The sequence below is a fragment of the Pseudorasbora parva genome, chromosome 12, assembly GCF_024679245.1.
Source record: "Pseudorasbora parva isolate DD20220531a chromosome 12, ASM2467924v1, whole genome shotgun sequence".
NCBI lineage: Eukaryota > Metazoa > Chordata > Actinopteri > Cypriniformes > Gobionidae > Pseudorasbora > Pseudorasbora parva.
The window spans coordinates 28082071-28106648 of record NC_090183.1 but is presented as its reverse complement, the minus strand read 5'-3'; the positions used below and the strand labels follow the sequence as shown (position 1 = coordinate 28106648).

General features: G+C 35.6%; 3 protein-coding genes across 3 annotated transcripts; 1 reads left to right on the top strand and 2 right to left on the bottom strand.

Annotated features, from left to right (window-relative positions):
- On the bottom strand, nt 1-6433 carry ndufb5 (NADH:ubiquinone oxidoreductase subunit B5). Its single transcript, XM_067458411.1, has 6 exons — nt 6275-6433; nt 5613-5698; nt 5438-5504; nt 5283-5344; nt 5026-5132; nt 1-250 (listed from the first exon to the last, which is right to left on the bottom strand). Exons 1-6 carry the CDS (start codon nt 6390-6392, stop codon nt 130-132), a joined length of 561 nt encoding a protein of 186 aa, XP_067314512.1. The 5' UTR covers nt 6393-6433; the 3' UTR covers nt 1-129.
- An 836-nt stretch (nt 6434-7269) lies between these two features.
- Nucleotides 7270-15225, top strand: mrpl47 (mitochondrial ribosomal protein L47). Its single transcript, XM_067459691.1, has 7 exons — nt 7270-7460; nt 7575-7705; nt 7985-8045; nt 8153-8249; nt 14412-14542; nt 14633-14728; nt 14995-15225. The coding sequence occupies exons 1-7, from the start codon at nt 7330-7332 to the stop codon at nt 15101-15103; spliced, it is 756 nt and encodes a 251-aa protein (XP_067315792.1). The 5' UTR covers nt 7270-7329; the 3' UTR covers nt 15104-15225.
- actl6a (actin-like 6A) lies at nt 15104-22642 on the bottom strand. Its single transcript, XM_067459690.1, has 14 exons — nt 22466-22642; nt 22057-22133; nt 21795-21969; nt 21400-21500; nt 21196-21293; nt 20502-20596; nt 20045-20151; nt 19833-19922; nt 19674-19735; nt 18958-19072; nt 18796-18876; nt 18605-18700; nt 17984-18070; nt 15104-15954 (listed from the first exon to the last, which is right to left on the bottom strand). The coding sequence occupies exons 1-14, from the start codon at nt 22488-22490 to the stop codon at nt 15874-15876; spliced, it is 1290 nt and encodes a 429-aa protein (XP_067315791.1). The 5' UTR covers nt 22491-22642; the 3' UTR covers nt 15104-15873.
- Nucleotides 22643-24578: the final 1936 nt, after the last annotated feature.

The following is a 24578-nucleotide window of genomic DNA, read 5'->3' as shown; positions in this document are numbered from 1 at the left end:
TTAGTTATAATCATAGTTTATTGTTGCCAGAGGCAAAGAAAAGGGAAAGAATTGTATTTATTTATTAATAACTATACATTATACATTGTATAATGCCTGGATATTTTGGACAGGTATGCATAACCACTCCTAGTTGTCAGGAGACGACTTGGGGCTGTAGTCGATGAGATTCTTATCAAGTGTCTTAATTTGGAACCAGGGTCCATCTCCTTTTTCTCTCATGTGTCGGCGGACTTCCAGTTGTTGTTGTCTACAAGGAAAACAGTGAATAATATATTAGAGATCATCAATTAGGCTACATATAAACAAGATACATTTTTGTTAGCAGTAAAAACAAAGAAAGTGCCTTTATTGTGATTTAGAAACAGACTTAATTTGCCTCAAATGAAAGCAAATTTACATTGAATCGTTTCCTATCGAAATATATAGTGTGCTATGTGCCTTTCACCATGTAGAAATTAGTAAATGTGTTAACAACTGACCGATTTAAGCCGCAGTGTAGGGGGCGGGCTTTAGATTCTAGAGAGCATTTGATTGGATAGGAGAAGATTTGACGAGAAGGTAAAGTCTGCGATGATGTCATCCAAATCTGAGATTCGTTTTAACGGAAGTGAGAGACTTTAAATTTTGAATGCTTATATCTCCTAAATGCACATTTTGTCATTGTTTTGGAACATACCAGCTTATTCATAACTTAAGGCTAACAGTCATACTAAAAGCTAAAAACTTCCATTTTGATTTCAGGGGGCCTTTAAGCCTTGTTTGTGAAACTCAGGGTAAAGCAGTAAGAAAAGTGAGAAGTAACAAGACACTTAAAATAACTAAGAATCTGTTTTCAATGGTTAAAAAATGACAAATAAATGCATACTCCGAAGCTCTTCACAAGACATTTGATTATACCATCTGGATGCTCAAAATTTATCGGGAGAAGCATGCTTTATTGTACAGGTAAGTTAATCATCGCGCTAAACATGATTGTATGCTGTAAATAAAATGTCATGCTTGGTATGATAATAAATGCTGCTATAAATAATGAACTAATTCAAATGTTTACGTGCTTTTTATTTTATTTGTTTGAGCGGGGATGAAATATATTGCTCTTGTAAATACTTGCCAGCATTTTAAATCTAGAAATACATCCAAATAACAGCAAAGTGCAACCGTACGATGCCCTGCAGTGGTCAAAATGATTATAAACAGTGAATTTTGAAGTGATATATTCTTGAAAACTCATGTGGATTCGGAGAGCTATTGAGAATGAGGACATACATAGCTTGTTGTCACGTGACAAATTGGGCGGTGTTTCGGGTCGTCTACCATTTTGGGATCCCACGCTATCAGTTGCCAGGGGCAACACTGTAAGAGCGATACAGAGATCGGAGTAGGAAAGACAACTCGAGGAATTATCATCACGTCGTTTAAACTGAGAAATTTTAAAATGGAAAATAAAAAGAAATGGAGGTTCACTACAACGAGAAATTGCTACCAGCGCCAGGCAGAGGTATTTAGAGAAGCTGGATTATATCAAAAACGTCAATCCATTCGAGTGATGCGCGTGTCGTGACTCCATCTCATTCTCAATTGCATCACCGCACGACCTTGGTTTGTCAAAAGCAGTAGGTAACTCAGCCAGGGATTTTTATGCAGGAGGTGGGAAACAGACGGCAATAAAATCACTGACCAGTAGCCCCTGCAACTTAAATTATGGCAATACCTTCCTACCCCACAAGAAACAATTAACGTCTGAATAGGGCTTCAGCCAACTCCTTCACCACTAACTGAGCGAGCTGGAAAATCTAACTTTTCCCGAATTCACCCTGTTGGGGAGGAGGGCCACAACATCATGGCCACCAACAAACCCCAGCAAAGATTGTTATTGCTACGGCTTTAACTTCTGGATATTCGGCAGCGGTGCCACAACGGAATGAATGGTTTCGTTCGCATCTTTCTCCGCCGCCATTACTGAACTACAACTCAAATTAGCGCATGACATCAACGTCATTGCTCTCAGCCACTCCCTCTGTTCGCTGATTGGACCGGTAAAAATTTGTTCAGAGAAACCTAAGAATACAACGCAGTCCCAGATGTAGTAGTGAAAGAAAATGAAAATTGAACAGAACTATGTAGGATGGCAAAGCAAGGCTACCATAGCTGTCCTGTGCACAAAAAAATCTATGTTCGCATCTCAGGTCAAGGTTCAGGCTTATTTGTTCATTAATGACATCATCAGCGACTAGTCGACGTTGACTCGACTTTCATCACATAAATGTCCACTTAAAAAAAATCTAAAGTCGTTCAACCACTACATTCTAGGTGTATATGATGACATTCTTCTTTCAGACGAAAACAATCAAAGTTATATTAAAAAATGTCCTTCCTTGCATTATAATAGCAGTGAATGGCACCCAAAATTTAAAGCCCAAAAAAGTGCATCCATCCATTTTAAAAGTAATCCACATCGCTCTGGGGGGTTAAAAGGGCCTTCTGAATTGAATCAATGGGTTTGTGTAATAAAAATATATTTAAAACTTTATGAAGTAAAAAACAAACAAACAGGCCTTTAGTATTTAACTTACACAGAAAGTCTAACACTTCTCGCAATGCTTACGCTACAGCCGACGTCATCGTCACAGCAGTTATGCTTTTCCCCGTGAGTTGAATACAGAAGTCTGTCGGAAGCTAGATATTTTACTTTATAAAGTTTTAAATATGGATATTTTTCTTTCACAAACCCCCCTTTAACCCCCCAGAGCCGTGTGGAAAACTTTTATGATAGATATATATATATTGTATAAAACTTTGGGCTGCCATTCACTGTCATTATAAAGCTTGGAAAAGCCAGATTATTTTTTAATATAACTCTGAAAGAAGAATGTCATATACAACTAGGATGACTTGAGTGTGAGTAAATCATGGGATCATTTTAATTTTTGGGTGAACTATCCCTTTAAGTTATTGAGAAGGGGTGGGATTCTTATTCATCTTGAGTTTTTTGTGCATTTTAATTAAATAAAATAATATTAACAGATAATACTTTTGGTTTAAATAATGTATAAGTAAATGTTGAAATAAACATTAACAAAGATTAAGGTTTATTTCATTGTTAGTTCCTGCTAACTATGTAGTTAACTAATGTAAAAGTAAAGTGTTACCAAATTATTCATTTTCTTATTAAACATAGCACGCACACACACAAAGAGAGCGATATAAACCTAATTTGTAAATGGAAATAAAGAGCAAAGAGTTCACGTGCATGTGTAGTAGACGTAGTACTAATACTAATATGGCTTTAATATGGCTTTTTAATCCTATGTCAGCAACTGAGGCAATCTTCATGGCAAAAATTGCAATAATACAATAAAAATAAAAAACAAAAAAAAGGAAACCCAAAACAGCATGAAATATTCTACAAGATGATTATCATAGCATGCATGTATAATTTCATTTAACTTAAAGCTACACTGTGTGATATTTTCCCCCATCTAGCAGTGTAAAGGTATATGACCATCCAGGGAATATTAGTTTCTGTTCCTCTCAATTCTGATTTCGTTTTAACTCCTACGGTAGCCGATTTAGTCCAATATTTACATGGCAATCCCCCTCTTCACATTTGACACGGTGCCATCGAGTGTTAGAACATGAAAGGCGAAGCTTGAATTTACAGGTGTGTCCCTCTTTGGCTAATGTACTTTCGAGATGGAGGGGCAACATGGCGACCGGCATTCAAACCCCTCACCCGTATGTATTTTCAATGGCATATTATAAAGAGAATATAATACGAGAATACTTATATTACTTGAAAGAAGTAAATATACATTAATGAGCATTTATATTTTTGAAAGTAGAACTAAGTGTTTTAGCTAAGAATAAACTAAAAAAGTTACACAATGTAGCTTTTAAGGTGTCATGAACAGGCTTTAAAAAAAATTATTCTGTTGTCTGAGGTACATTCAAAAACATCATAACTAATAAGTAATAGGCTATTTTCTACACTGGTTTTGAGGCTCTCTTCTAAACGCTGGGTTTGGATGGGCGTGATGCAAAGGAGACTTGGAAGAAAACGCCCACGGTTAGGATTGACTTTTATATTTAATGAGCTTTTGCTCCCCTGTTAGTTCACGAGGGAGGGATTGTTTTTAAAAGTGGCAACCAGGTTGATTACCTGACAGACAGGGCTCTCAAAACGTATTTATCAAACAAACACAACGATTTATCTCTCATCCACCCGCAATTGATTGATATTTTTTTTATTACTTGGCCCAATCGGTGAATATAAGCGCAAACAGCACACATACAAGAGTGAACAACAGATCAAGAAATGAATTTTAATTTGACTATTAAAAATTCTATTCTAAAAAATCCTGCCAATGTGCTTACGTTTTGGTAGCCCATCGGGAAAACACAAAGCCCGGGACATTGGGCTTTGTGAGCCCCTTGGCCAATAACATTACATGTCCGATCTGATCTTATCCCAAATCGCAATGAATCAACAAATAAGGGATTCACCAGCCTGTAACAGGGTGCTACGGTAGGCTATGTTCTGTTAGACACATACATATAATACGATCTGTAACAATGCAATACTATCGCATGTAAAAAAAAAAAAAAAAAAAATGGTGTGTTGCACCATTCCTGTGGGATCTACTATAGAAGGCACATCATTGTGTTTTAATCTCAATATGTCTGCAAATCCAGTGTCAACCTGTGATTTTGTTTACAAACTTCAGCCTGTTCATTGCTCGTTTAGCTGCAAGAGTCGGTGGGTGGGGCTACAGAAGCGGGCATACACATTTATCTGTAGAGGTGGTGTTTCCCCCTTACAATACGTCATTGATTTGAGAGCCTCATTTTCTGGGCTTGGTGCCTATACAAGCTTTTCTTTGACTAACAAGGAAGATTTCAGCTCCGAAACTTACAGGATATTCTTATATTACCATGACCTTTTATATATCAAAGCCTCAAGGGAAAGTTGATTTCTCAATGCATCACCCCTTTAATTAGTTAAATCATGCAAAGACAGCTTACCTCAATTCAGCCTTCTCCGTCTCAATTTGGATAAGTGCCATCATTTTCTCATAGTCCTTCACTGGGCTGTCATAAAAGGTGCGAGCGATCCAACGGGTGATGGGATGCTAAGTGATAATAAAGACAACAAATAAAAGAACATCATAAATAATTATAGCAGTCACACAATTTTCTTTTTATTCAATTAACAATGACCAAATTTTACTTGCATATACAGCGTATTTGATGTTTTTATGCACTTAAATATTTTAGAATACCTTGTAATACTCCCAGTGCTCTGGTTCGTAGTCTTCAGGTATCTCTGCTAACTCAGCTTCTCCTGTTTAATGAATTTCAGACATTATGTATAAGTTATTATGGCAGGTACAGCAACAATAGGAAGAAAAAACTGTTGAATACATTAGAAACTTACCTATGAAAACATTAACAAAAGTCACAAGTGCTGCCACAGGGATGCCAGTGAGAAGAATATAATTTCTCTGGAGTAATCAAGAAAGAGAGGGGAGAAAGATTGGGAAACTGTTATTTAAATAATAACAAGCAGCTAGAATTATATGCAATTTACATAAATTAATAGCAGGCTTTACCAGCAGGTAAAGAAATCTTCTATCATAGAAGTCAGTGGGCTTGATGACAAACATCCTTTTCCCATGGCTCCCATGACGGACAACAACTGTAAAAGAACAGGCAAAATGTATTTATTAAAAATAATGATACTAATAGCTTAGCATAACAATATATCACCGAAATTGCTTTATTACATGCAAAACACAATTTTTAATCAACAGGAAGTCAATTAATATAGAACTGAAATGATGCAAGAGCGATACACAATATACAAATTACAGCAAACCCAAATTATAAGTTCATGTTTTTATAATATAAAGTGAAAGTGTTACATACATAATGAGGGCCAAAACATTGTGCTTGTCAAACTTAGTAAATTGACTGTTTGCTTATTAAACACTGAAGTGAAGGGTAAGGTCAATAAATACTTTTAATCAAAAACTGTTAGTATATATATATATATATATATATATATATATATATATATATATATATATATAACCATATCACATACAGCAATTATGTAAGTTACAGTATATATTTATAGGAAGGTAACAGTGGAGATTGTTGTTGAGGCCAGCTTATACACTTGACATGCTAAGCAGCGAAGCAAGGTCACTGCTCGTTTTAAACTCCCTAACCGATCATACCGTTGTGTTTAGTAAAAATTGTCATTCTTTACCTTGTTCTGAACGTGCAACAGTCCTGGAGAGCAGATTTGAAGATTGGCATGTTCGTTTCAGAGGGTTTAATCTGGCTGCAAATGTAGCCGCCGTCCGCAGTACGCTCATGCCCACCATGACTGTTGAGGGAGTGCGTGAAATACGGGCTTCTCTGATTGGCTCATCTAACGCAGAGTGAAGCCATGTTGCATGTTCACCATTAATACTTAGGGCAAATTAAAGGTTCCTTTAAAAAGATGGCCCTTAAAATAAAATAAAATAAAATAAAATAAAATAAAATAAAATAAAATAAAATAAAATAAAATAAAATAAAATAAAATAAAATAAAATAAAATAAAATAAAATAAAATAAAATAAAATAAAATAAAATAAAATAAAATAAAATAAAATAAAATAAAATAAAAAATTCTGCTGAAGAATAGGGTTATTAAAATTGGTACATTAGGTAATTCAATAATTTTCTACTTTACAGTAATTTACCCTTCAGTTTGGTGAACTACTCTTTTCATTATTATTTCCTATACTAATATGAATATGTTATAATATTATAATATTAATATTATAATATAATATTAATTTGCTATGGTTTTAATATTATAATATAATATTGATATGCTATGGGTTTAAATTTCGTGTCTAAAAGACTGAAACAATTTTATTTTAATATATTAAGTATCTACAATAAATGGTGAGTGCACAGTAAAATTGTTATAATGTAACTTAATGTTATCTTCATTCAAAAATATAAATAAATTAGCCGTATTAATAAAAACGGTGGGACAAAAAGTGCTCAACGTTACACGCAAAATAAATGACACATTTTTATAATATTTTTAAATCAAATAAATAAAATTTTAAACGTGTTGGGTCATATTTTATTATCAATAACATGTTTGTGTGTTCTGGTGTTGTACAGTTTGCATTTTGGAACAAACCGTTTGAACTTTTACCGTGGAGAAATGTGTTGTACTGCCCAACCGTGTCCAACAAGTGGCGCTGCACGTTTCCGTCTGGTGTCCGGTTTCCGTTCATTATTTCGTTTGACATTGTCAAGATGGCTGCGGCCTTAACGAGGAGCATTACTGTTGTTTGCAGACAATTTCAACGTTTTGTTACAGTGTCTTCGTACACACAGACTCAATATGCGACCCAAGCGCTGTCTAAATTTCACTCGTGTCAGCGAAGGTATGTTTTTCTCGCTGATTATATGTTGGACATAAATGTCAATGCATCATGATATACAGAAAGAAGCATATCACCAAATAATTTGAACTCTTTTTCATATTTCTCGGAATTTAGACAAACGTATGACTCGTGGTGGTTCAGAAGTTCCATGAATAACAGAGCACTCCACACAACTTGTGTCAGAAAAGGACTGGAAGAATTTTTTGACCTGCCAGAGAACTGGGGTGAACAAACAGTTAAATCAGGTACCAACTATAAGCTGTAGGTTGTCTACTCTCTCTTTAATGCTTGCCTTTGTCCATTTAAGGAATTGTATGTTTGTTTCTTTTGTACCATGCTAAACTGTTTGTTAAATTCTTTTTGTTCAATAAAGTTCTTGCAAAAAAAAAAAAAAAAAAAGGTTGTCTCAACCTATCATATGTCACTAGTTTTTGAGAACGTCATAGTAGGTCCACCATTATTATTTGATGATAACACATTGTGTTAATAATGTTGTCTCATGATTTTTTTTTGTAATCTCATAGGTGCTCCATGGACCGCCAAACAGCTTAGGGTGAAAAGTAATGAAGACTTACACAAACTTTGGTAATTGAGTAATTTTTACAGTTTTTTCATTATTATTATTATTATTAGTTTGCAACATAGAAAAGCTGCAAAAAACATTAACACACATTTCTGTTTGAATTTCTAAGGTATATTCTCTTGAAGGAAAAGAACATGTTACTCACTTTAGAACAGGAGGCGAAACGACAGTGTGTTCAGATGCCCAGTCCAGAGCGCATCAAAAAGGTATGAAATGTTCAAATTGTATTAAAATACTCAGTTTTTAGCCTTAAATACTGGGACAGTACCATGGTACAGTGATTATGCAGTGCTTCATGTGGTATATACACAAAGCATTCTAAAGTTTAGGGTAAGATTTTTTTAAAGAAATGCTTTTATTGCATTCATTTAATCAAAAAGTGACAGTAAAGACTTTTACATTGTTACAAAAAATGTATTTAAAATAAATGCTGTTCATTTCAACATTCTATTCATCACAATCCTGAAAAAAAACACTTCATCATGGTTTCCACAGAAATATTAAAGGAACACACCACTGTTTTTAGAAATAGGGCTTAATCAACTTCTTTCCTACATTTAGATATGTGGGCAAATGCTTTTTTCTCTCAGTGCATCCATTGTTTTAGTTTGGCAGGGTCACCACTAGCTTAGCTTAGCATAATGAATGGAATCCTATGTTGCCAGCTAGCATGTTCCGAGTAAAAGTGATAAAAAAAAAACCCACATAATTACTCCCTGTGGCCTGCGTATTCACAACGAGTACAAATAGCGATTAAGATTAGGTGATTTCTTAGGTATATATTGATTTGGGACTATATTATGGGGAAGCACTGGCAAAGCACTGTTACTTGGGCGCAGAGATATCACGGCTCACATCCTCATGTCCTCCTCAGACGTTTGAGCGATCACAATTTTTTGCGTGATATCTGCGCCAATGTAGCAGACCTTTGCCTTTGTTCAATGTCAGCCAGCATTGTGGCGTAGAACTTGGAAGTGACCCACTGTTTACACGGTCAACAGTGTAGGACACTGACACAGACAAGAAGAAATTGTTGAATAAAGTAGCTTTTTGTGCACAAAATGTATTCTCGTCGCTTCATAACATTAAAGTGATACGGAACATACATCTGCAGACATACGAATCCATATTAAACACAGTGGCTCTTGACGACACATTGATGTCTTAAGGCGGGCGTACACTGTGCGAATTCGGACACTCGGGAGGTTGTGAGATATTCAGATATCATCAAATCCTCTGGTGCACGGCACGACCGTTTGCACCCCGAGCCTGCCACAATCACACAAGCTTTCGTGTTAAACGAGAAAGAGCTTGCGTATGCGGTTGCCAGATTTCAGAGCTTTTCTGTGAAAAAACCCATGATATCCAGTGTTATACCTAAACATGTCCAATCTGGCAACCATATGCACGCAAGCTCTCTTTCGCGCACCAGTGAACTGAAGATACCAATAAACAAGTACGCTGCATTTAAAAAAAATCTCAATCTCAAATGGAGATTAATAATGTTTAGTATCTTCTGCTCACCAAGGCTGCATTTATTTAATCAAAAATACAGTTAAAACTGTAATATTCTGAAATATCATTAAAAATTAAAACAGCTTTTTTTCTATGTGAATATAAATTGTAATTTATTCCTGTGATTAAAGCTGTATTTATCATCATTACTCCAGTCTTCAGTGTCACATGATCCTTTACTAATCATTCTCATATGAGGATTTTATAATCGAGAAACAGTTGTGCTGCTTAAAAATGTTGTGGAAAGCATGATGCATTTTATTTTTCAGGATTCTTTGATAATAGAAAGTGCAATGGACAGCATTTATTTGCATTTATTATATAAATTATTTTCTTTTGTAATAATAAAAATATCACATGTGATCAATTTAATCCATGTCTGATCAACAAAAGTATTCATTTCTCTCTTTTTTAAATTTACCACAAATGTTTGAATGAAGCAGCACTATTATAGCTATACTATTTTCAACAATGATAAAAATTATAAATGTTTGTTGAGCATCAAATCCTCATATGAGAGTGATTAGTGAAGGATCATGTTAGCCTGACAAGCCAGACCCACATCAAGATGTTTGGTCTGGAAACTCACCATTGACAGGGCTCAATCCGAGGGGCGGGATAAATGGTTGTCTTTCAGACTCCCTCTGCACGCGATAGGATAGCGCTACACCAACCAGAGCAACGAAGGTGAAACAGAGCTTGTTGATAGATTAAACATTCGACATATCCGGTTGGCAAAACTCCAAGCACATCTTCCCTTTTTAAGAACAACTTCAGTGCCGTTCTTTTCTCAGAGAAAAGCTTAACTCCAAGTCTTCCAGAGTCAAAGCTGATTCGAAAGACCGCCGTTCACCAGTTTCTGTGTTTACTAGAAGCACACAACTAAACTAAAACTACTAGAAGTTGACCTAAATGACTAATGATGATAAATAAAATCCACCTGTGTGTAATCAAGTCTCCGTATAAATGCACCTGCACTGTGTAGTCTCAGAGGTCCGTTTAAAGCGCAGAGAGCATCATGAAGAACAAGGAACACACCAGGCAGGTCCGAGATACTGTTGTGGAGAAGTTTAAAGTCGGATTTAGATACAAAAGAATTTCCCAAGCTTTAAAGATCCCAAGGAGCCCTGTGCAAGTGATAATATTTAAATGGAAGGAGTATCAGACCACTGCAAGTCTACCAAGACCCCGCCGTCCCTCTAAACTTTCAGCTCATACAAGGAGAAGACTGATCAGAGATGCAGCCAAGAGGCCCATGATCACTCTGGATGAACTGCAGAGATCTACAGCTGAGGTGGGAGACTGTCCATAAGACAACAATCAGTCTTATACTGCACAAATCTGACCTTTATGGAAGAGTGGCAAGAAGAAAGCCATTTCTTAAAGATATCCATAAAAAGTGTTGTTTAAACTTTGCCACAAGCCACCTGGGAGACACACCAAACATGTGGAAGAAGGTGCTCTGGTCAGATGAAACCAAAATTGAACTTTTTGGCAACAATGCAAAACGTTATGTTTGGCATAAAAGCAACACAGTTCATCATTCTGAACACACCATCCCCACTGTCAAACATGGTGGTGGCAGCATCATGGTTTGGGCCTGGTTTTCTTCAGCAGGGACAGGGAAGATGGTTAAAATTGATGGGAAGATGGATGAAGCCAAATACAGGACCATTCTGGAAGAGAACCTGATGGAGTCTGCAAAAGACCTGAGACTTGGACGGAGATTTGTCTTCAAACAAGACAATGATCCAAAACAAAGCAAAATCTACAATGGAATGGTTCAAAAATAAACATATCCAGGTGTTAGAATGGCCAAGTCAAAGTCCAGACCTGAATCCAATCGAGAATCTGTGGAAAAACTGAAAACTGCTGTTCACAAACGCTCTCCATCCAACCTCACTGAGCTCGAGCTGTTCTGCAAGGAGGAATGGGCAAAAATGTCAGTCTCTCGATGTGCAAAACTGATAGAGACATACCCCAAGCGACTTACAGCTGTCATCGCAGCAAAAGGGGGCACTACAAAGTATTAACTTAAGGGGGCCGAATAATTTTGCACGCCCAATTTTTCAGTTTTTGATCTGTTAAAAAAGTTTGAAATATCCAATAAATTTCGTTCCACTTCATGATTGTGTCCCACTTGTTGTTGATTTTTTTATATATATATATATATATATATATATATATATATATATATATATATATATATATATATATATATATATATGGAGACTTATTGCACAAGTTTGCATCACATGAACCAATCATAAAATTGGCATAAAATATAGGAGTACATTTTTTTTATTAATTAGGTAAAAATAGATATTAGTGGTTATTGTTCAGCAGTGTATTTAATATCTTACCGAATTAAAAGCAAGAGATGCGATTAAATTATATTGGTCACAAAAAAATGGCATTAAAGGGATATTTCACTGCCTTTTCATATTAAACTATGTTATTCCATTAACTTAAACGAGTTGATACATACCTCTCTCGTCTCAGTGCGTGCACTTAATCTCTCTGACACGCAGTGACGATCTGATAGCATTTAGCTTAGCCCATTAAGCCCAGTTCATTCACTATGGAACCAAACAGAGATCAAGTTAGAAGTACCAAACACCTCCACGTTTCCCCTATTTAAATACAGTTACAGGAATAGTTGAACGATCAAGTATGGTGACAAAATAAAACGTGGCGCGTTTCTAATCGGATTAAAAAGGAGAACTTTAATGTGTGACGGAATAGCACTTCTGAGAGTACTTCGGCTCGGCGCAGTAAAAAGTCCTGGCCGAAACATCTTCCCTCACATCTCCCTATTGACAGAAATGAGAGAGTGAGGGGGAGGTGTGAGGAAAGATGTTTCGGGCAGGACTTTTTACTGTGCCGAGCCGAAGTACTCTCAGAAGTGCTATTCCGCCACACATTATAGTTCTCCTTTTTAATCCAATTAGTGAAGTACTACGTTTTATTTTGTCACCATACTTGATCGTTCAACTATTCGTGTAACTGTATTTAAATAGGGAAAAGATGGAGGTGTTTGGTACTTTTAACTTGATCTCTGTTTGGTACCATAGTGAATGAACTGGGCTTAGTGGGCTAAGCTAAATGCTATCAGATCATCACCGCGCGTCAGAGAGATTGGCCCTCATTTATCAATCTTGCGTAGAAACTGGTGTATATGTTGGCGTAAGATTATGCTTACACTCCTCTCACCGCCTGATTTATGAAGCTGTGCGTACCTCTGCAATCCAGGTGTACGCAATACTTGCCCTTGATAAATGCGGCAGGTGAAAACGATCGTCATTAGAATAACACGCCCCTATATATTCAAGTCTCCGCCTCCCCCACGCCCTCATTTTACGCCATGGACAAACAGAAGACGGTAAAGAAGCGAAACTTCTCGGACGTGGAGATCGGGCGCGCTCAATCATCTCTTTAGTCCACTAGTCAGGGCACTGATTAGGACATAAGTCAATGGGCTGACTCCCTGATCAGTGCCCTGACTACTGACCTATTGAGATGATTGAGACACGCCCATCGAGATCACCAGGGAAGTGGAAAAAACCCCGAAATTGTTTTATTTGGGAGTTAAAAGAGTAGAATTAAAGGCACCTACAAAAACAAAATATGGACACAAATAACGAGTACTGTTAATAGTGTGGGGGTTGAGAAGCGCACTCCAGCAGTTTAAAGCTGTTTGGATGATAATTACCATCACTGCATTATTTTACAGCACGTTTTGAAAAAAATAGCATTTAATTTCGTATCACGGCACATGTAGGCTATTGGGGTGTACAATAGTGATGACGATGTGATGTGGAGTAAGATTCATTCACATTAATAATTACATTACAATTTGTAAGATTCTTATTATTATTATTATTATGATTATTATTCTTAGTGACGCTTGTTATTCAGAAGGAGTGTCGTTTTTATTGATTTTATTATTATTTAAAAGAAGAAGGTCATTTTTATTATTTTGTCAGTCTGAATTATTTTAGTCCCAGTCCGTGCGCAGCTGCCGGGCCAGGCGGGCCTGAAACGTCAGATAAAGCGCACAGGCTCGAGACTGGAGGAATACATATGCCTACAAATCAAACGCTTTGGTAAAGTCACAAAAATTAAACATTGACGTTCATGTTGCACAAAAATAAACACAATGTTGTTGTTGTGGTTTTTAACAGTGGGTCATATAGCATATCTTGTCAGTGCGTTTTGTGGTGTTAGGAATTGTTTTTCTGCGCATTTTCACACTAACTCAAACGTGCGTACACCACCTCCTGAGCTGGCGGAGGATTTGAGCGTGCCGTACGCCAACGTCCATATTGATAAATCTCAAAGTCACCGTGGGTTTGGGTGTACGCAAGGTGTACGCTGGATATTTGGTGTACGCACTTTTGATAAATGAGGGCCATTAAGTGCACGCACTGAGACGAGAGAGGGATGTATCAACTCGTTTTAGTTAAGGGAATAACAGTTTAATATGAAAGCGGTGAAGTAACCCTTTAAGACATTTCTGTCCCTCTCTTTTGAAAAAATGGCTACGCCCCTGAGTTCACACCTATAAAAATAACTATATTCGTTTCTGATATCATTGTTTATTCTCAGCACGTGCTTGTCTGCCACTTAATGCTCAAGCTTGTTACAGTAGGATGGATTTTGATTGGCTGTTAATGTTTTTATCATTCCACAGCTGAATAAAACAGTTTTGAATTGAATTGAATAATTTTTGTTGTGAATGTGGCTTTATTTTTGAAGTTTAAGCAAAGTGTAAATCTATGCTTGTTTTATGCTTGTTCAATTAATCAGGTGTACATGGATGAACCTATATCAATTCTGAATTATTTTAATAGGTAGAAAGGTCAATACAGCGCCTTGACACTGTTGTGAAAGAACGTGAGGATTCTCTGCGCTTACTGCAGACGGGACAAGAGAAAGCTAGACCGGGGGCATGGAGAAGAAATGTATTTGGCAAAAACTTTTGGTAAGCAAATCAAAAATATTTAGCAGATTGTTCTCTTATGCACATCTATACTGTGTAACGTAACTTATTACGAGCATGTTTATTCATCAGGTACCGCTTCAGGGAACACCCAATCCCCTGGCACCTTAATTCAAGATACAAAAGGAGGCGATTCTTTGAACCATCACATGTCGCCCCTTACACAAGGTATGTCTCAAATTTTACAAGTGTACAAAACATTTTAATGAACTTTTAATAGAATGGAAATGGTGCGTGAGTGAACAATGTTCCCCTAGGAGTTCTGTAAAGTAGTTAATGTGAGATTTATTCAAATAGCTGCTATATAGTTAGTTTTTCTCATGATATAATAGTTCTCAAAGTAAACTATTATAAAACTCAAATATTGCCTCTATAACAGATATTACATTTCCTTGATGTACAGAAATGTTTAACTCAGCTATTCTGAATTTCAGGTTGAGCCTTGAAAAGTACCTGAGGACTAAAATGCAGAAAGAAAAAAAAGAAAAGAGAAATCAAAAAAAGCTTGCAGTGATATTTCCAAAAAAGACTGCACATGCATGAGATAATTGAAAAGACCTTTCACATTTAATGTCTTTTCAACACACACTTTTTTCATTTCTCCAGAGGTTTGTTTGTACAGTCAAGAATGTTGTACAGTCAAATAAATTCAAACATGTAATTGAGTTGTGTATACGTTTACTTTTTTATACTAAATATGTTAATTATTAGGATTAAAAATCATCCCTCTTCTTAAGTTAAAGAGACAAATTTTTAATTATAGGTTTTCCTCAGTACGCAATTGTAAATAATTCAAATGTACTAAATATTAGAATAAGTACACAACTGCATTGACATTCTTACCCATTCAAACAATGATATCAATTTAGACCAGTTTAACAAAAAAAAACATTTTATTCCCAGAAGAGCGGATCAATTGTTAAAACCATAACAAACATTTGGTTTCCTTTTCTAGTAAGTGGAAATTAAAAAAAACAAAACAAAAAAAACACTTTCAACTGTCCAAAGCACTGATACAATTACAGGGTCATAATTCCCATGTACCAAAATGCATAAACTTATCAGTTATTTAAAATTAATCGGGTGGTCAGAAAAGTTTGTTGCCAAACTGGATATGAAAATATTGTGTGTGAGGAGGAGTAGAAAAGAGTGCAACATGATAAACGGTTTAAAATATGGTTTGTTTGCACTAAAAATAACAGCAAGTGTCCCTTGTTAGTTCCTGAGTCCACTAAGAAGGCTTTTTCTACTGGGTGGTATATTTCTAATTTTTTCATCTCCTTCAGAAGGCAACCAGATGTTGAAGGAACTGGTTAAGGACACTTCCTGTCCACACACTGTTTCCCACCTTCCTCATACTCCTGTTTTGAAATCCACATTTGCTGAAAAGTTCCCTAAAAGAAAAAGAAAAATCCTTATTATATTATGATGTTGCTATAGTGAACATATTGACAATACAGTCCCTCCAGGAATTTTTTAGTGATTTCTGCGATCAATATGACTGATTTTGTGGTAGTAATTTCCTGAAATTTGTGAAAAATTTTGCAATGTTTTTTTTTTACCACATTTACCATATGTATCATGTAACATGCACAATAGTCATACATAACAATAGAACAAACAAAATGCACAAATCTTCTTTATTTTGGTATCTTAGAAAAAAGGCTAGCCCAGTGGTGTACTGTAGCTTTAATAACATGATCGCTTAGGGTGGGAAATATCTGGGAAAAGTAAATCACAGCAATAAGCAAAATTGCCTAATATAAAACGTTCTCAAATAATTAATCAAGTAAACAGTCAGTAATAAAATAAGAACTAATAAACAAATGATACGAGGACAAATAAATACACCATAAAGATACAGATACAAACAGTGCTTTTTAAAGTCGTTCTTTTAAAAAAAATTGTTTAAGTCAGGCTACTTTTTTTTTTTTTTGTGGTTATTTGATAGGTAGCCTATAATCTGCTATATATATATTAGGGCTGTCAAAGTTAACGCAAATTCATTTTAACGGCACTAAATTTATTATCGCGCGTTAACGCTGCGCATATTTTCTGTTTGATCCGTGGCATAGCCCGTAGTTGGAAAAAGTGAGAGCAGTCAGACGCAAAGGATGCAGCAGCAAACATTAATAGGGAAAGAAAAGGGTTGACAATAATATTCTAAACCAAAAGTGCAGTTATTGCTTACATAAGCTACCATATTTTCTGTTTAACTTTTATTAGACTCCAGAAAGTAAAGTGTTTTTTCACTAAGCACATTCTCTGCAGTCTGAGCGCGATGCACTGCAGCTCATTCTCGCTCATGTCTGAGGTAAATCATTAACACCAACTTATACAGTACACGTGTTTTATTTAACTAAATACATTACAATCAGCTAAAACGAATGCACAGGTTACTTTCCTGAACAAGCACGCTCCCGAGGCCGTGTTCTTCACACTGTCCACGTGAATCGCAGCCCAGTTCGGCGCGCACGTGCAAAATACCGGCAGTTCAATAGGGAATGCGGATCTCTTAAAGGGGCCGCACTTTATATTACTCGTGGAATATGGACCTCCTCCAGGTATGGTGTGGTTCTGGTGCACTCACCGGTACACATTACCAATTTTTCATACGAACTGTGCCCTGCTCTGAATTAAACTGCCAGTGTAAAAACTCCCTTTATATTCTTAAAATGAGAGAAATCCCTACTTTTAATTTTTAAGTTTAGGCTTAAGAGACATCCAATTGAGAATCTGTGGAAAGAACTGAAAACTGCTGTTCACAAACTCTCTGTATTTGTTTGTTATTGAAAATATTTTTTTGTGACTATTTTGCAGTGAAATGGCAAATTATGCAGGATCGCAAAAAAATGCGACACTTTGCCAATTTTGCATTGTATTCAGCGATCGCAGAATCGCAAATTTTTTTTACGTTTATCATAATCTTTATACATTTGTGACTACAGTCTATAGAAAAAAAAAAACGAACCAGATTGGTCCTTGCAACACGGAGCTGTTACAGTTAATGCCCAGAGCCCCCACTCAGCTAAAACAGCAGTTATGGGGGCATAAACGTAAAGGGTGTCTTTGTGCCTCTTAACAGAACTTTCCCTTACATGAAAACGAGATGCGTTTAGCCACTTAGCCATTGTTTAAATTCACCTAAATTGTGTTTTAGACGGATAGCTGTATCTCGCGCTGAAGTCCTGTGGAAATGCAGTTGTAGCCGGGAAAAAAGGCTGGTGATATGTCAATATATAACAGTGATTTAAGTTATCATTGAGATTTAGATATACCTTTACTGTACTTAAAGTATTTCTGTATTAAACTATATTTGTGTTGTTTTTTTAAATCAAAATCTCTACATCATTAACAATAATTATTTTGGCCACAACACAGTTAAAGTCTGATATTGTGACAGCCCTAGTGAACACCACTCACCAGGGATGCGAGGATGGAGCCCCCAATCCAGGCGCTAAACCGGCGCTCAACAGTTGTGTTATTGGCTATCAACTTCAAACGCATACTCTGCAGAGAGTGCAAAACAACAATTCATGTTATCATAAAAAGCACTGAAGACCCTACAGACATTTTAATAGACCGTAGTTAGGTTAGATACCATATTGAATTTAACATGGATGAAAGCAAGGTTGTGAGGTGGTCTTTAAAATAGCACACTATATACAGATCCCCACAAAAAAATATTGCAATACTATGCTGTATTGATTTTTTTCCCCCATCACTAATAAGGACCCACAAATATCCCCCAATTGCATTATATATAGTAGTTTAATGTAGTTACTGACACTAAAACTGAATATCTTTCCTCACACAGTAATTTTAATTTTGGGTGAACTGTACACAGTATATATTGTCACTATCCACAATACATAGTTGCATTACTGTATTGCGATATATTGTTACACCCCCTAAACGCTATGTTGTTCAACAACACCACACTGTATTCTATCAATCACTGCCTCATTTTCATTCCTGACAAAAATTAAATATAGTGCTACCCTGACTAAGATGTATAAAGCAAAAATACAAAATGCCACTTACCGGAGGTGTCTTCTGCGAGAGTTCTCTATTAAGTCTGTCTGTAAAGCCTTGGATGAGAGTGTTTCCTCCTGTAACTACCACACTGCCATACAGACCCTGTCAAAAAAAAAGGGGCAGCATTATGTCACTTGGATTCGCAGCACAAACACAAGAAATGTAAATATAAGTAAAGCAATCCTTTAAAATCTTACTGGTCGAATGTCTATGTCACACATGCCAACGCTTGTGGTCACAACATGGCCGACTCCCAGCATGGTGTTCCCTGATAGACCCTGTGAAAATTAAGACTAAAGAAAGTTAATACAAGCAATTTCAGAATTAAACTTGGACAGAGTAAAGAGGATATTTCTTGCCTTAGCATTTGAAGGATCAAACAGACCCTCAGGGATCTTAAGTCTTTCTGCTCCGAAATCACAGTTGTACCCATTAGGCAGCTCATAGTGAACAGTGGGCATCTGGGCAGCTACTCTGTACAGGGCAGATTGTAACACTGTGATGATAATGTGATCTCATAAGCATTTAACACATCCAAAAGCTCAAAGTGAATTATGACAAACCTTTTATTATATACACTACCATTCAAAAATTGGTGTCTGTGCAATTGTTTTTGAAATGAGTCCCTTATGCTCATCAAGGTTGCATTTATTTGATCAAAAATACAGTAATATTGTGATATAATAAAATTCAAAACTACATTTTTCAATATTAATATATTTTCAAATATAATTTATTTCTGATGGCATAGCTGAATTTTCAGCGTCATTACTCCAGTCTTCAGTGTCACATGATCCTTCAGAAGTCATTCTAATATGCTGATTTGCTGCTCAAGAAACACTTTTTATCCATGTTGAAAAAAAGTGCTGCTTAATATACTTTGATGTATAGGAAGTTTTAAACAATATACTATATAATATAAGGATCATTTTTTTTGATCCTATCACTTTTAATCAATTTAAATGTAATTTCATGTATACTTGTTAAATAGAAGTAATAAATGATTTGCCTCAAAACAAAACCATTGACTCCAAAACTGAGCAGTAGAATATATCAAGATTTTTTTTTTACTTACTGTTCATCATAGGGTGAATCTGACACCTGTAGCACAGAGGCCTGAAAATCCTGTATGACGGTCTGAAATGACAGATAGCAACATTAAATACATCTTAAATGTTATGTGCACTTCGGTATGTTAAGTAACTTCCAATATGATTCAGTTCTTATCGCTTACATTACACATATAGTTATGCCATGAACGGGTAACTTGAGGTAGTTTCTCTTTCTTCTTCCAACTGGCGGGGGCTCCTTCACGAACTGAATCCTTTAATGAAAAATTCAATTCATTTTACCTACTCACCACCACCTCAAAAATGGCATAAGAATTGCAATCTCAAAACAGAGATCATAATATGACTGAAAAAAATAAGCTTCAGCAGGCCTCACCTTTGATGCAATCATATACGGAGGTACTATTTCAACACTTAATTCTTGGAACAGCTCTCTACATTGCATACTCATGAAGTCACCAGCAAGAGGAGACTTTACAATTCCTGGAAGATCATAACATACACATTATAGAAATGTCAATAACTGAAAAATATACATATATAAATATAATCAATGACATTGTAATTATAGTTAAATATAATTAATTGACAAAAAAACATCAAAAGCTACATTCATGATTAATTGAATGTAAAACTTAAACCAAAATGAATGCCCATAATACATTGTATTAACTGTATACATCATTACAATAACATTACAAAAAAATTGATCAAAAATATTGAACTGAACGATGTAAAAACATTTATAAAATGTGTGCACTAAACTGTGGCATAGTAAAATTAAAAAGAGGAAAGTCCATTAAAATATGCTTGAAAAGTCTAATTCAAATTACCTTGTTGTAGAACATAACCATCATGCACTGGAATAGCTGTTGTGTGTGTTGATCCACTATCTAACACTAAACCCGTGGATCGCCCATTGGCAAACCTGGAACCTTGAGTAAAGGATTCATCATTTCATGTTCCTGATTGAGTTTTAAGATTGATAATTTGATAACCTGCCCATTGAGCTTAAATGTAATAATAATGTGTTGTTACATTTATTTAGTGCTTCTCTGGGTACTCAAAAGTGCTTTACATATAGAAAGGAGGAATCTCCTCAACCACCACCAATGTGCAGCATCCACCTAGATGATGCTACGGGAGCAATATTGTGCCAGAACGCTGACCACACACCAGCTGATTGGTGGAGAGGAGACAGAGTGATGAAACCAATCATATAGGGGTGATTAGGAGGCCATGATGGAGAGGCCAATAGGCAAATTTAAATTGGGCCAGGATGTCAGGGTTACACCCCTACTCTATTTTTTTTTTTTTACACACCTACATCCCCCCTGAGATTTTTAATGACCATAGAGTCAGGACCTCGGTTTAACATCTCATCAGATGAACAGATTCAATATTTGAATCAACTATTGTCATTCCTCTGCTACTGTACGTTTTAGCCACCTAAAGCAATTCTAAACACATGACATTGTCTTTTACAAAGATCTGGATCTTCACTACGTCACATCAAATAAAGGATACGCAGACAGGACAGCCGATTTACACAAGAAGAAAGCAGGAATGTTGTAATGCTCAAACATTAGCTCAGTCAGCTTCTCTCTCTTTGCTCGTGTGTTCCACTGCAAGAGGAAGAAAAGTTTACAGGGAGTTGAGTGAAGCCTCCTAGCAGATGAAACATGTATTATGTGAATTGCAGATTAGATTTATGACATAAAATCAACATACCGAGGCCTCTGACATCAGAACTGGATGCAGACTGGGCTCTGATTTGAAGTGCATTTTGTAGGTGTGATCTAAAATGGCTTGGAAACTGTCCCAGTCCTCAACTTCACATAGGAAAACAGAAATATTAGTGTACAAAACTTGTTTTGTGCATGTGCGTACATGCATGTATGTGTATATGCATGCATGTGTGTATATATTCCCAAAATATACCAGTTAGTCACTTTATTTTCACTTTTTGTATATTTTCTTCATTTCATTACTTAAAATAAACCTCTCCAAAATAATATGAATATGATATGGCTGATATAATAAAACAGGAAAAGGGAGAAGAATAAGTTCAGGAAAAAGGCATTTTGTAACTCTGGTCAGTCATGTTACCCTCCAAACCAACTTACTCATCCCATTTTTAAGAGGTGACATGACCTCCATGCTCTCTCTAGGGACCCTGAGCTGGTTAGTGTCGATGTAGTAGGTGGTGCCGCTCTGTTTTCCCTTCTCTCCATCTGTCTCCATCGGTGTACTGCCATCCTCCCGGTCCAGAGTCACACCAATCACAGTAGGAAAATCAGCCTACAAGCCATGAAACAATTCAATTTTAGCTCAAAACAAGTTCTTATGCTTTATCATCAATATATGGATCCATCTTACTGTTCACACCTTGGGACAATCCTCTCCTGCATATCCAGCTCTCACTGAGTATGAGCCCATGTCAAAAACAAGAGCTCCAACTTCATCTGTGTAGAAAAAAAAAGTCCAAAGAGGACACAACCAAATGAAAAACACGTTCAGTAATCATTCATTAAAATGACAATACTGTAGTCAACATATAATCATGCCAGTCCGTTAAAATACATAACTTATCCTGCAAATTTTAATTGTATACTACGCACTCATTTAGAAATATTCAATTGCATACTGCATAATATTAAACATAAAAAAGGGTGAGCTTCAGTTTCATGTTCACAAAATAAAGCAGAAATAATCGTATCACGCTAGTTTGGTGGCTAGCGAGCTCTTAAACGTGGCGCATTCATTCATTTGATTCTCCCTCCAAAATCGCACTTACCTCCGCCATACACTCCGCCGCTCATTTTTAAGACTGATAAATACTGCTAGAAGATAACAGCTTATATTCGTATTTTAAAAGCGGGGATATGAAATAAGAACCGCAAGATTCGTATTTTCACTAGCACAACAAAGGAAACGAATCAGACATCTTTGTCTTGGAGAGAATTATGGTGGCTTGCGCTCGATTCAGTTTTAGCAGCGCCACCAAACGGCCAGGAGGATTAAATGAAACAATGCAGACTTGTTGGAATTACTTCATAGGTGTGTAACTACTGAGTAAGTATATTTGAATGTATAAACAAACTAAACAAAAGACTAATTTAAAAGCATATAACAAGTCTTTAATACTAAAATGCAATTATGTAGCAATAAAGCAGTCTTTGGAACAACTTATTTAATCATTTACAGAAGCTTTCCACTTTAAAGCATCTTCAATAGGAAGGTTCCATGGATGTTAAAGGTTCTTCACGGAAATAATTGTTAAACTTTTTATTATAGCTGATTATACCCTGTTTAGAATATATTTCATCTAAATTCATCAATGTCTAGTTATATGATTCAAATGTATTGATGACTAATTCAGAAGGATGATGATGACAGATCATAATTGTGTCCACATAGTTTCAATTTAAATTGATGTCATTTGCTGTAATAAAATATTATATATATATATATATATATATATATATATATATATATATATATATATATATATATATATATATATATATATATATATATATATATATATATATATATATATACACACACAATCCAAAATAATAAGTTGAGTGTATGCTGTTCGTCATTTTTACAACATTGTTTAATTTCATTGATTCGTTTTTATTTGTTTGTTTATTTGTTTGTTTATTCATTTATTGCTGTAATATTTGTCACTTTTATTTTATTTATCAAATGTTTTAACCAACATGAATGACTTAATTTATCAACAACATTTTAAGATAAACTCATAACACATGTATTCATGTATTCACAGTGTAATACATTGCTAACATTTTTTGCTTTTGAAATGCTGTTGACTAATCATTCAGTATCATAAAAAGATAAAATAAGACCATATTAACAAATGGAAAAAACGTACTGTTCTTTCACTGTTGAAATTCATTAGAAACACTCCCATTCATCATGCCATTATTGTTCATCGTCTTTACAAAAACATTATGTTGAATGACTGGTATATCTACAATCCTCATTGAAGTCATCAAGTAATGAATAAATAATAAGCTTCTCTCAACAATCTGTTGTGCTAATTGTTCCATCTTATAATCTGCCAGTTTTGTTATCATTTTGTGTATTTGTACTCCAGACAGTGATTCATAGAACTTAGAAGAAAAATTAAGTAGGCCTAATTTCCACATTTCCACATTCCACTGAAATTCCAAATTCGATTTTAGAACAGTAATTTTTGTAAGCATTAGTCAAATAGACTTTCATGTTTTCCAGATTCAGACTGTTGTCTTTGGGTGGCAGATCTCAGAAGAAAAAAACTCACTCTTTTTTTCTCCATTTCTGCTTTTGAGGAGCTGTTATTATTTACAGTTAAATTATTAGTTCATTAATCAATCTTTATTCAATCAAACAGCTTAAACAATTGACATTTGATGTATCAAGTTATAACCACACCACAATTGAGAATAAATTACAAAAATAAGAACAAATAAAAAAATTACAGTAACTCACGAGGTGCAGCAGATATACTGAACAGATTAAAAGGGAGGTGGTCATTTCTATTTGCATGAGGTCAAATTAATTTTTGTTTTTCAGTGTAATGGATTTAATGGATAAATGCAATGGAGACATGGAAAGCAAAGTGCAAGAACTATACATTCAGAATTTCTCATTAGCACAAACACTCATTTCATTGTATCATATGATCTTTCATTGTCCTATATGACAACATTAAACGTCTAATAAAGGCCAAATGCCTTAAATGTAAACAGTATTTGGATAAGTTGATAATTAGAGCTTAACCAGGCAGAGGCAGTGTTTTGAGTGATGTCAAAGAGAGATGTCATTTTACAGCCTGTATGGGCCCATAATGAACTGAGATGCCCGTGTCCTCAGTCACATGCACAGCTGTTATCAGTCAG